Raw genomic sequence first — 14,340 nt, 5'->3', positions numbered from 1 at the left:
AAGGTTACTGTGGCGGAAGTTAATGAAGCCTTAAGAAAGACGAAAGAAAACAAAACACCAAGTCCAGATGAGATTGCAATTGAAGAATGGTAAACCCTAGGAGGTTGTGGGGTTTATTGGTTAACTAATCTGTTTAACAGGATTATGAACATAAGGAAGATGCCAAATGAATGGAGGAGAAGCATTATAGTCCCGATCAACAAAAATAAAAGTAATATCCAAAATTGTAATAACAATAGAAGCATAAAGCTGATGAGTCACATTATGAAACTATTGGAGAAGGTTATTGAATCCCGTTTGAGAAGAGAGACTTATATCTCGAATTCTCGATTAACCAATTTGGCTTTATGCCAAGTAGATCCGCGACAGAAGCTATCCACTTACTAAGGAGGCTCATGGAAAGATATAGAGATAGCAAAAAAGATCGTTATATGATCTTTATCGACCTGGAAAAAGCATATGACCGAGTCCCTAGAGATCTAATCCAACATGTTCTAGTGAAGAGAGGGGTGTCAAGTAAATATATGGATGTCATTAAAGATATGTATGAGGGCATGGTAGCTAGTGTGAAATTTGTGAGAGGTCAAGGCAACAAATTCCCAATTACAATTGGATTACATCAGGGTTCAGCCTTAAATCCTTACCTTTTTGCGCTTATCATGGACGATATAACTAAGAGGCCAGAGCATTCAAGACAAGATCCCATGGTGTATGCTCTTCGTCGATGATATTGTTTTGGTGGATGAGACAAACGAAGGGATTAACTCTAAGTTAGAGCTTTGGAGGTCAACCTTAGAAGCAAGAGGCTTTAAGATTATAAGAATGAAGACAAAGTATATAATGTGCAATTTTAGTCACACTATAATGGCTACTGATTTGGCGCGAATTGAGGGAAGAGAAATACTGCAAAGTAACTATTTTAGATATCTAGGGTTAATCATAAATAAAGAAGGTGATATAGAGGATGATGTTTCACAGGTAATTAAAGTGGGATGGATGAAGTTGAGAGGTGAATCCGAAGTGCTATGTAACCGACGTATTTCTTTAAAGCTTAAAGGAAAGTTCTATAAGACTGTTGTTCGACCGGCCATGATGTATGGGGCAGAATGTTGAGCAGTTAAGCAGTGTCATATTGATAAGCTTTGTGTAGCAAAGACGAGGATTTAAGATGGATGTGGGGAAAAACATGGATAAAGTACGGAATGAACATATAAGAGCGGACTTGGGAGTTACCCCGATCAATGACAAGCTCTGAGAGAGTCGTTTAAGGTGGTATGGTCATATTCAGCGGAGGCCTAGGGACACCCCAGTAAGGAGGAGTGATATGATTCCAATTGAAGGAGCTAAAAGAGCTAGGGGCACACCTAAAATGACCATAGGAGAAGAGCTGAGGAAGGACATGCATAGTCTAGGTCTTGTACCAAGTATGACCTCGGACAGAGCCTATTGGAGGGCAAGGATACATGTCGCAGACCCCATTTAGCTGAGATTCTCCCGACGTGCTGGTTTGTGCCTCTTTCCTCTTATTATCTTTCATTTGTCCTTTTTCTTTTTTCATTTCTCATCTCTTTCCCAATCCCTCTTTTCCCATCTTTTCTTTCCCTTTCTAGTTAGAACTTTGTTTTCCTTACTTTGTTTTGTTTGGATCCATGTAGTAAAGTAGTCCTAGATAAATGATAAATCCACTAGGAGCCAATAACCAGGACCTTCCTAAAACAGCTGGCCAATTGGGGCAGATTTGAGGAAATTAGGTCAAAACTAGGGTTAGGTTTAGGGTAATGGGGTAGGGTTTTATTTAGTAAAGTTAGGCAGGCCTAGAGGAAGCTAACAGTGATGGTTTGAATGATGTCTAATTAAAAAATTAAATTTCAGAAAATTAGCGTTAGGGTTTCGGGTTTTGGGAAAGAAGGGGGAGATGAGAATTAGGGTTTAGAGCTGAAATTTGGGCTGGAGGGGTGGTTCGGTTGTAATATTGAAGGATTTGGATGGTTGGATAGGTCTAGCCGTCTAGGTGAGTTTTTAGGGTTTTAGGTTTTAAGGAGGGATGAGGGGAATTAGGGTTGCAATGATGGGAGTGGTCTGAAACTAAGGTCGAGTGGAGGGGAGAGTTTAGTGGATCTGTGGTTGAAATTTGAATGGAGGAATAAGGCTGGGCAGGGAATTTAGGGTTTAAGAGACTTAGGGTTTAATGGAAGATCGATTAGGATTAATGGGGGGATGGTAATGAGGATCGGCTGGCTTAGGTTGGAGGAATAGGGGAAGAATGTGATGCTGAAACAGTAATTTACTTACTTGTAATGGAAGAACTCCAATGGCAGCAGCTTGGAGAAGAGCTTGAGTAGGACCTCCCGATCTTAACAGATGCAAGGAGTCGATCGGTCCACCAATCCCTTCCACCTTGATATGACTCATAAGGCCTCCTTAATATTACCCACAAGGAACACTCTCAAAGAGCAAGCAGCAACATTCATGGCAGCAGCATAAAAAACGATTTTAAAGTCTGAAAATTCTGTGGGGAAGCCTCCCACGTTTTATTATAAATAATAGGCTTGAGGCCTAATTCCTAATACAAATCCAATTCTCTCTCCTTTCAGAAATCGTGGAGAGGTAGGAATAAACAACTTAAAAACAATTAAAACACTTAAACTAAGAAGATTTCTAAGTAACCAACAAGATATAAGATCCTAACAGCCAATAGGATCATTTCACTTAAATTGAACCAAATATGAACCGGTTCAATTTAAGTTTACAATTGACCTGGAAAAAAAAACTAAGTATAGAAAACAGAAAATAAACTAAGGCTAAAATAACTAAGGCTCCTAGCTAAGACCCTATGATTAGGGTGGCTTCTTCAGCTCGTGGATGCTTGGATCTGCATCATGTAGCCACCCCATTAAGTTGGGATAAGGCTGAGTTTGTTGTTGTTGTTGTTGTTGTTTTAGATGAAGAGTCAGGTGTGGAGTCTTATACAACTCCGGAGTTTTTAAACTGTGAGTAGTGTTAGAAGTTCAGAGTCTGAGGGATATTTTAAGAACAATGTTATTTCATTTATAATGTTGATGAATGAATGAACAGCGTTCATGAGATGTATATAACTGTATGCACGACATGAACAGAATTTTTGTTGTATACCTTTGTAAGAAACTGCCACCAGAGTATACATTTGACTTAAAAACTATTATCCACTAATGCTTCCGCTGTGTTGTAAGCGAGACTGGGATTTAGTTATTACTATTAATGTAAGATTGTAACCTTCTGGTCAACGCTCATGAGAGTGGTGCTTAAGACCCTATCCAGGTTTGAGACGTTACAGTCACTCTCTCTCATTCAATGGTACATCAATCTTTTTGAAAGCAAATGCATGCAGTGATGCCTGCTCATACTTTATGACAGCAACATTAAGCTCCAATAAAAACTCAATGTAAGTCGCAAAAGAAAGTGCTCAATTTTGACTAATACTGAAAAATAAAATAAAACCAGAACATATCAATGGCCAGAACTCTATTTAGTGTTGGCAATAGGCAAATCACAGTTTCACACTACAAATATTATACTCATCTCTCACCCTTTCAAGACGCTGAATAAGTGCAGTTTTAAATTGGCGAACACTGCGTCCACTAGATGTCGGATCCAACTGATGAGCTTTTTCAAAAGTATAAAATCGACCTATATAACATCAGCAGAGTAATGGATCAGATTCCCTAAAATTAAATTAAGAAAAGCAACCATTAAGAATAGTACTCAAAACAAATTACAAATCAACAACAATAATAGCAATGTAAAAATAATAACAAGACTACACCTGCCAAGTGAAAATAATGCATGTGAACTTCCCAAAATTTAAGACAACAGCTACGAAATTGATTTATTACCAGACCTATCAAATAAGTACAAATAAAAAAACAGTGTCCCAATGCACAAGGCTCCCACTACTGCAGGGCCTGGGAGGGGCAAATGTACACAGCCTTACCCCCTGCTTCGCAGGAGAGGCCGTTTCCAAGTTTCGAACCCGCAACCAACAGGTTGCAATGGCACTACTTAACCGTCATGCAACCAACAGGCAACCAACAAGATTCGAACCCGCAACCAACAAATGCCAAGTGAAATTAATACTAATCCAAGTCCACTAACTGCATCTACAGAAAAATGCCCTCAGTTTATGTATATTTATTTTAATTGATGTGAAGTGCCTAAAGAACCATGTCATCCATCATCTAACTATGTAAAATGCCAAAAGAATGAGCATTGATTAATTCATCATTTCTTTCCAATATATGGAAATATGATGTTTGATTCAAGGGTTACATCTGTTAATCTTTAGAATAGCCATCAATTATGTAATACATACCAAAAATCTGGTTAGGCTAAGAACTCAACAAAACCACCACCTACCAAATTATTTCCAAGTTCAACAAACCTTAAGAACAATATCACATAACGGACTATAGGGCATGTAATTTTATTACTGCTAGACCCCGGCCCGTCGAAAATGCTTGTACAGAGATTTTGTGTTAGTGATTGGACAAAAACATTTTTCAAAAATGTTTCATAAAATAATATTATTAGTAAATAATATTAAATTTGAAAAAAACAATATGTAAACACTTAACAAAATCGTTACCGGATCCTGATTTTCATCCAATCATACACATACATTTTCTCTCCTCAAAATTCCCTAGTAGGGCAATGGATTCCATGTTGAATGCTTCTCTCATTAATGATTAAACACTATAAAAAATGGTTATAACAATAATTTACTACGTATGATTATGAATTGATGTATGATTACTATGTGTTATGAATTGATTATGAATTGCTAAACATGAAACGATTACTTTAATGCACCGATATGTAGTCATTCAAATGTTTGTATGATTACTATGTGTTAATGATTATTCCATTTCATACAAACATATGAAATCATCAACCATTGGTGCGCCAAAATTCATGATGCGTAACCACAATGAGAAGGACCTCTCAGGTCAATGGACTAATCAAATTCTACTAACGACAATATTGTTCATCATCAACAGACAAACTCTTGCAATACTCTCATGCATAATTGTCAAGGCGCCGCCAAGGCATCTAGGTGGAATTTTGGAGGCCTAGGCGACTACCGCCTTAGTGGTATTGAACGCCTTAGTGTTATCGATCCTTATTTATGCCAATATCTTTTAAGTAATTGTTCATTTACTCAAGATATTATTTATAAATAATAAAATACCCCCTATTTGAATCCAATAAAAATAGTTAAAGACTTCAATTCCAAAAGGATAAAAAGTCGCTCAAGAACAAAAACTAGATTTTTTACGGTAGGTGAAATTTTCTACTTTCTAATGCTGGAGTTTTTCTCAAATCTAAAAATTCCATACATCTTAATATGGTAAACCATTGCTAAAAACCAAAAGTGCGGTAAAATATTCATTTGTTTTTTATATATAAAAAAAATATTTTCATTCATAGCGATTTTGATAGCATTCGGACACATCAAATAAGGTTTGACTGGAACATAACTCTTTCAATATAAATCAGATTTAAGCAATCTTGGATTTGCTGGAAAGCTGGTTTTGTGTTCTACCTAATACAAAAAGCCTCACGTGCAAATAAAATCATTTGACCAGACAAACTTCTTAGAGAACAAAAACATTGCTCTAAATCAAGAGCAGTTTAATTATTTATTATAGGTAAGGTCATATTTTCTAAGAACAGTATAAATCAAATGTAAGACTAAGTATACCAGGACAATGACCAATTCCAAAAATAGTATAAACATTTTGATTGTTTCAAACTTCCAATAGCTTGTTTTCCTAAATAAAAAAATTTCCAATAACTTGCTTCTTCAATTATGTTGTCTTCTAGTCTATGCTGATTTTTTATGATTTGATGTGGCTTAATATTGATTTTTTATGACTTGGATGTGACTTAATGTTGATTTTTGATAACTTGATATGACTTAACATTGATTTTTTATGACTTGATGTGGCTTAATGTTTATTTTTTTGTCATATAAGGTATACATTGTAGTGTACTAAATAATGTTAGAAAAGAGGGGAAATAAAAAATAACACTTGGGAGCCTTGTCAGCTAAGCGCTTAGGCACTCCTCCACTGCCTTGAATCGATTTGCCACCTTAACAACTATGCTCTCATGTGATTTAGTTCAATGCACATATCGTATCAATGCACATATCGTATGTGCACTCACACTTGTACCATGGAATCACCATTCCTAATTATATACATAGTATAATGGTCATATGAATAGGATGTCTAGTTATATCCCTAGTCGTGAATAGTTTTCGGTGAAAACATAAGTACAACCATAACCCGTTAATTATCATGCATAATAAATGAATTAAATAGTAATAAAAATTCCAATTTGATGACCGCACTCCATCGTAAGTAAAGCACACATAAATAAATAAAAAAGTAAAAAAAATATTGTAATATCAACCTAAAGCGAATGACTCCCAAAAAACAAAACATGCCGCATGGCCATTGTTGGCAAGCCCGTGCTTTGCAATAGAAGTATAGAACTTTCGGGGATGATCCTGGAGAATGGCGTAACAAACCCACTTCAAGTGGAGATCCTATAAGCATAAACTTTGTGCTTATACATACTAGGAGCCGAGGATCCATAAATAAAGTTGGGAAAATTAAAAGATTACACACTTTTGGGTTTCTCTTTACCAAGCTAACCATTTACTGTTTTTTACCCACAAAAAATAAACAAAACTAAACTAACCACTTACTCTTTGGTTTAATAAAATTAAATAAAATTGAATTTGGTTTTACAAAACTAGTCAACACAGTGTTTTTTGGATTGAGCTCTTCTGCCGTGTATCGCATCGTGCAGCTGGGGAGACTTCGATCCACATTCCAATGCATCGGGATATGTGCGGCCATGTGGATTGGAGTTCCCCAACCGCACGATGTGCGCTGTACGTCGTGCGCCGCACAAGTGCACTGGAGAGGAGCCAGATCCGTGTTTTTTCCCTTTTTCTACTGTTTTACCCTTACATTGAAGGGGCAGTCGTCATCTTCCTCCCGCCCCAGGGGTCCACTCGTCCCTTCTTCTTCTTCCTTCCTGCAACCCCACCCTTGGTGAACACACCCTTGGTGAACACAAACCAGATCGAACGCAAAACTAGAGAAATCTGCACGAGTCTCCATTGATTCTGATTGGAATCAGTCTATACTCAACAGAATCAGCCACTTGGGCGGAGCAGCACCCTGCCAGGGCTGCACGTGCAGCGCCAAACACAGCGAGGCGTGAAGAGACCGTCTTACCGCTACCCGAGCACCTTGCCCGAGCAGGGGTGAAGCGGTCTTTTCACACCTTGCTGTGTCCGGCGCTGCACGTGATCCTTTTGGCGCTTTGGCACTGGGTCAATCTCCATTGATTTTTCTCTCCGTTTTTTTTCCCAGATTGGGTAGAAATTGAAAGGGGGCTTAGTCGATTCTGATTCAACTCAGGCAATCCTACTGGTTTTTTATCCGATTTGTCTAACAATGATCGAGAGAACGGTGTCAAAGAGGCACGAAGAAGAAACCTGTACCAGCCGAACCTGTCGTGGGACGACCTGATCCGATTTCCGGTGAATCCAACCTGTCGGCGAGGCATTCCGGAAGAGCACCTCCTAATTCCTATCTCGGTGACGTCATCTTCTTCGGGAGCTGATAATGCTTCTCCCACCAAACCAGGAGGGACAAAGAGGCTTACATGCCTTATTTATACAATGGAAAACACATCAGTTAAGGTATTTAATTTTTAACTTCTCCATTTAGTGAGAAAGCAGGTATACTCGAACGAAGACGGTTATCCCAACCAGTCGGGAAGTCGCAGGGAGCTAATACGGAGGTTGGGGGGTGGGGATGGTCTGGCGGGTAAGCAGGAAAGGAGAGAGGTGGGGTTGCAGCAAGAAGAAGAAGAACAGAGGAAGGAGCGGTGGGGGTTCCTGGGAGTGGGTTGCAGGAAGAGGAAGAGGAAGAAGAAGAAAAAGGGTTGGCTGGTTTTGGTGTTGGCATTGGCGATGGCGACTGGTGTTATAACGGCAGCGAAGCATCCGAAACGGAAGAGGGGCTCGTTTTGTGGTCGCAGAGATGGGTCCTTCATCTTCAAAGGGCGGGTTCTTGAATGGGTCCGGGAGGGCGGTTAAGCAAAGGATAGGGTGGGGTGCGGGTGTGCGACCGTGCGGGCAGACATATCATCGGAGAATGGGAGGTTGATGGGTAAAATCGTAAAAACTGATACTTGGCTCTTTTTTTTGGTGAAAAAAAAAAATTTACTTACTTGAGGAAAAAAATTGTTTGATAAGGTTTAGTGGTTTATAAGTAAATATATAATTTTGTAAATGTCAAACCTAATAGTGTCTAATTTTGTAATTTAATCAAAAATATTTAAGAGAATGGGAATATATTCTGTGCGGTAACGTGCGCCATGTGCCCATAGGGTGACATTTGCATTCCTCTTGGTTGACGCATGTGCGCACCTTCTCATTGGACGGAGCACTGATGCAGGAAGCACGTTATTTTCTCATTCATTATTTTTTGTCCCGCTGATAATAATACGGATTGAGCTCCTCTCAATATCACAAAAAAAACAATAAAAATAATATAAACCTAAAGCTGATTGTGACCAATCCGGTTACAACTTACTACACAATGTTGTAACCGGACTTATTTTCTCGTTTTTCTTTTCTGACTCCATCGCCGGCACGAAACCCTCTTCCCCTCTCGTTGTTTTAGAATCAGTGATAACCAAAGTTCGGTTACATGATCAGAAACTTTGCATGACTACTAATATTGCTAAAACCATTAGTACAAGCAAATAATTAACGAAATGGTGTGAAAATTATAAATAATGAATAGAACTCAAACTTACAGAGATAAGCAACCCTTGGATTGCTGGATTCAACTTCATTAGCAACACGAAGGATTGGCGCAAGCTCAATAAGCGACGATGGCACAACTTCACTATCAATTAGATTTCCCAAGTTCTGAGTCCTCGTAAGCGGCGTCAGCGGCTGCTGCTCAGACTCCCTACTAGTACTACCCGACATTTTCTAACCTGTAAATGGAATTCAAAACTCCTTTTAATTTGTTCCAGGGAAAAGAAACAAGAAAAAAACTCCTGTGAAAGTCTGGTCACACATAAACAGCTCAAATAAAAATGGGGGTGGGGGGAGAAAATACAAAAACACTTCAAAGCAATAAAACGAACAGAGGTGAAGTAGATTTCTGCTAGCTGAAGAACTCCAAAACAATTTATGAATCAATAAAGTGGATAAAAGAGATTACCAGTAGAGGGACAATTCTAAGCTTCTGAAACCAACATCTTTAAAATGGACAGAGAACTAAGAAGTTATTAAAAAGAAAATTAGAGCTACCGAGAGATCAGATGATTGACAGATCGCTTGTAGCAAAGAGCGCACCAGTGGAATAAAAAAGTTCAAACAGAGAGGAGAAATAGCAAGAGAGGGAGAAGAAGAGATGTAGAAATTAATTTTAATTAATTAATTGGTGTTCCACACATACTTGGAAAACCATGATTTGACTTGGATGACTCACTCGAGTCAAGTCAAAATATCAGAAAACTTGATCAAAACGCGTCCATGTTTAAAAATGCCCAGACTCTGTCCTAGTCAATCTGATTTTTCTCTTGACACGTAATTTTGTCCGACTCACGCAAAAACCACAGAATTGTGTCGTTTTTTCTCTATCCATATATCTTCATATTAACTTTTTGTTGGAATTGTTATCCCATGCAATTCGTTTCGTTGTCTACTTCAATTTCTTCAATTCCTCATTTCCTCATTTTCTCACTTCCTCACATAGGGAGCAAAAATGACCACCCTACCACACCTTGGGCAGTGTGTTTGGGCAGGAGATAAGATGCTCATTTCGATCCCCTGTGAGAGGAATTGGAACAGGCAACGAATTGGAGGTGATAATTATTCCTATTTACTGCACCAAGTTTCATACTTTTTCCTCATTTAAAGTCTTGCTGAAGAAGTTTCCTATACTGAGAGAGACTTTCAAAGAAAAAAGAGCATTGAAGTTTACAAGAGAACATTATGGTTTATGAGAAGTAACGGTCAAAATATGTCTGGATCGGATCAATATCGGCTTAGATCAATCCCAAATAATAACCAATCTTGCCTGATATTAGTGGATCGTTCTTGTATCGATCAACTCGGTTGGATCGTCCCAATCTCGGGATTGGATTGATCGATATTGATCATTACGAATCTAAAATGGTTTATAATCTCGGGATCAGATCGGTTGATTCACCGTATTAAATCAATCTCAGATATGATTTTTTATTTATTTTTTATTTTTTAATACTATTTTGACCGATACTAATCGATATCGGTCTGATCCAGCTAATACCGGCTAGAGATGTAAACGGCTCGAATATGACAATTCCGTTACCGAATCTGTTTAACAAGTTCAATATCCGAATTCGTCCGTTTATCCGAACGGATATGAAAAACCTTGATCAGATTCGAATTCGTTAACGTTGCGGATATCCTGGACATCCGGATATTTGATTCGAACTGTGAATACCCATCTCCTGCGACAAGATTATCTTGAAGAGATCCCACAATTCCGACTACAGGGACCTGTAATTCTGTAAAGCGTAAATTTGAAGATGGTTCATTTGCTGGAAAGTGGTAAAATAAGACAAATCTGTGAAGTAAAGGCGTTTGTTGATCGTCACCGCTGAATCTAATTTCCCCAATAAATCTTCATATATGTAGCAGACATTTATCATACTTCTGATGCATGGCTTGATATGCATTTTGAATTGAAAATATTGCAACTTTAATGCCTGCAAAAGAGTTAACATGAGAAGGAGAGGAAGGGATGCAGCAGCTACAAGAGGGATTCCCACCACAAGCTTCTCCATCCAATAGCAGCACCTCCTCCAGATCAGAAACATTCCAAGCCAGTAAAGGTAAATCTTGTTGCTGTCTCTTCCTCCTGCATTCTTCCTCTTAATCTTGGGTCTGAATTGAGAAGAGGCACAGACAAGGGTAAAGTGAAGAAGAAGGAACAGAGGAAAGAACGAAGTACGAAAAGGAAGGAATAATAAAAAAAACCCCAGTACTCCACCCCGTCTCCACTGTGGTTTTTTTAATTTAAAAAATTAAAATAATGATGTCCAACCGTCCACTAACAAGTGGAGAGGTTAACGAATTGCATAATATCTGATCGAATTTTGGCATATCCGAATTCGTATCCGATTAATATTCGAACGGATACGGATAGTTTCCGGAGAGTAATTTTTCAAATACGGATACCCCTAAACGAATATGAATGCGAATCGAATTCGGATTTTCGACTATCTGTTTACATCTCTAATACCGGCCGATCCGAGCCAATATTACAAAACCTGATGATCCCCATAGTTGGTATTTTTTTTTTTTTTGCATTTTTTGGGTAGAAATAATTAGTAAGTTTGAAAACAACAATTGAATGGGTATAAATATGTACGATAATTAAACGGACTAGACGGCAATAATACTTTTCCACACATCTGAAGGAATAAAACACATACGGCAATAATACTTTTCCAAACATCTGAAGGAATAAAACACATACGGCAATGATACAATACACGTTTAATATGTGTTTAATATGGTTTCTCAAAATAAAAAATACGATTATATAATTACATGCAATATATGTATAATTGGAATTTCAAGTCAAAAGAAGGCTTTAAAGAAATTAATAATTTGATAGCTGAAACCAATCTTTAAAAAAATAATACAACATAGAAAAAAATATTTCTGCATAATCAAACATGGGAGAGGATCCAAATGGATCCAAATAGCTAGATTATTTAATTAGTTTTCTTTAATTAGTTTAGGTAGCTATATTATTTAATTAGTTTTCTTTAATCTATTAATTAGTCTCTCTTGAATTCATTAGTTAATTAAATGGATGAAGATTAGTTGATTAATGTTTTCTTCTTCTTCTTTTTTCCAAGAATAGCGTCTTTACTTTCAACCATAGTTGGAAAACCAGCTTTTGACTTGGTCGAGTCACCCGAGTCGAGTCAAAATTTTGGTAAACTTGATCAAGAATCATGTAGACCCGGCCAAGGTGAAAAATAACTCGACTCAGTATTGACTCGCCCGAGTCAAGCAAGACTCGATTTTTAAACCCGAGTCACTTTTAACTAGGCGAGTCTTTTCAATTTTTAAATACATAAATGCCTACTTGACTTTTTATTGGGTAAGATAAATACTACTTGATTATGAGTGAATATATCAATGAATATAATGACTAACAACTAATAAATGTAAATCTAAATGTGTAAAACAATAAAGACCAAAAATGCTTATCACAACTAATGTTTGGATCTTCTTTATCAAAAAAAAAAAAAAACCTAGCATTTGGATCTCTCTGTCTCTCTCTCTCTCTCTCTCTTCCTTCTTGGAAATTGTCATGTAGCATTTATAATTCTGTATATAAATGAAAATAAGCCATTTCTGTCTCTTTCTCCCCATTGCAGTCGTCATCATCCAATCCATAATAATGTAGCATTTATTCATATTTTTTAATTGAAAAAAGAAACATGACTCAGCTTGACCAGGTTTAATCAGGCCGAGTCACCAGATTTTCTGAAAGGCAAGTCGACAAAAAACTTGATTTTCCAAGTATGCTTTCAATCCTCTTTTTTCCCCTATCTTTTTTCTTTCTAACCCAACCTAACCGCTTACTTGTTCATTCCATTTTTTATTTTTTATTTTTTTTATGCAAGATTAGGTTTTTCTTTTCAACCCTTTTTTTCCCCCTCTTTCTCTCTAACCCAATCCAGCCGCCCCCCTTCTCCATTCGTGCAACCCACAGTCTTCCACTTTCTCTTAACTTTGTCTTCTTTTCTCTCTCTCTCTACACTAGATTAACATAAACCCCTTTGAAGATCAATTCCCCAATTCTGAAAATCACGGGAGACCTCCATTCTTGAATCATCTATCTCAAGCCTTCGCATCAGATGGATCAATTCCATAATTTCGAAATCTCAAAGCTCGTCACTCCAAGTTTTGGTGACCTGAACCACTTGATTTCAGCAACCATGAGTAGAGTTCAAAGAATATATGCCTCATCTTCATCGTGTTGTTGCAACTCTTTTGTTTTTTTTTTTCAAAGCAACGAATTTAAGGCTTATAATACATTTAATATGTGCATTGTACGTGTTTAATACTCCAACTTATAAAAATTGTATTTTTTTTAACCGTATATGATGTTTAATACATAAATGTGTCTTTTTCATTCAAACTTTTGGATACGCGAATAATACGTATATTTACTAATTATGGTCAATCCTTTGATACAGGAGCTGATCAATTTATGAGTATTTTTTACCAATTTTTACGGACTGAATTTGTATCGAATCAATATCGACCCTAACCAATCCCGAGATTAGGAACCATGATTATGTTCCATTGTCGCCTTCTCCGAAGAAGAAGACAAATGGATTGTGATGTTCATAATACAATTAACACCCCAATGGATTGTGATGAAGAATTGAAAGTCAAGGTCCTAATTACCAAAAAAAAAAAAAAAAAGTCAAGGTCCTAACCCAGCCTCCTCATGGTCAAGGCCAATCAGGGATAGTCCGGCCCGGGCCTAAGTGCGGGTCAGGGTTAGAATCTTTAGGCCTTGAGTCAGGTTCGGGTTGGCCCGAGCTTGGCGACTAAGGGTTGGGTTGGTGTTTTAAAAAAAGCTCAGCTCTACCCAATCTTATAGCAACCCTAGTAGTAATTGTAGGAATAAGTAATCCGTATCTTGGAGGGCATGCATTGACCAATCAACGTACAAGGAGGTTAATACTCGTCATGGAGGACTCGGAAAATGGGGAGGAGAATGGATCATCTGCACGTACCAACAGGTGAACATACATCTCAGATCCAATCACATTTTAATTTTGTTTCCATAAAAACCCCTCCTCCCCTTGTAAATGGCACAAATAGGACAGGTGGTTGGCTCTCACATGTACGTTCACCTGTTGGTACGTGCAGCGGAACCGAACTCGGCAAAGAGCGGGAGTTGCTAGGCTTGCTAGCGCACCATCTGTTCTCAGACTGTTAAAAAGAACCTTGTTTGGCACCATGGCTCCTGCACCTAGACATGAAGGGAGACGAAATGATTGCTCTGCCCCCATGAATACGAAGACCCGCCGCACGATGGCTCCCAAAAAACCACTCAAATCCCTTCCACCAACTCGATTTCAAATCCATTTCTCCCAGTTCTCCGTTCTTCTTCTTCCTTACAAATATGTTAACTGTATTTTTACTCTCTCCTTACAATCAGCCTGCTGCAATTTCTG

The 14,340-nt window shown here is 37.9% G+C and overlaps 1 protein-coding gene across 1 annotated transcript in view; it reads right to left on the bottom strand.

Annotated features, from left to right (window-relative positions):
- Positions 1–9,061, bottom strand: part of LOC122643845 (callose synthase 3-like) — a 108,703-nt gene extending 99,642 nt beyond the window's left edge. The window contains exons 1-2 of the mRNA XM_043837420.1: positions 8,884–9,061; positions 3,566–3,666 (exon numbers count right to left, since the gene is read on the bottom strand). Coding sequence (XP_043693355.1) covers positions 3,566–3,666; positions 8,884–9,061 — 279 coding nt within the window. The remainder of the gene's footprint in view (positions 1–3,565; positions 3,667–8,883) is intronic.
- Positions 9,062–14,340: the final 5,279 nt, after the last annotated feature.

The sequence above is a fragment of the Telopea speciosissima genome, chromosome 10, assembly GCF_018873765.1.
Source record: "Telopea speciosissima isolate NSW1024214 ecotype Mountain lineage chromosome 10, Tspe_v1, whole genome shotgun sequence".
In the NCBI taxonomy this organism is placed as follows: Eukaryota; Viridiplantae; Streptophyta; class Magnoliopsida; order Proteales; family Proteaceae; genus Telopea; species Telopea speciosissima.
Note: the sequence above shows the minus strand (reverse complement) of the source record. Positions and strands in the feature narration are given on the sequence as shown.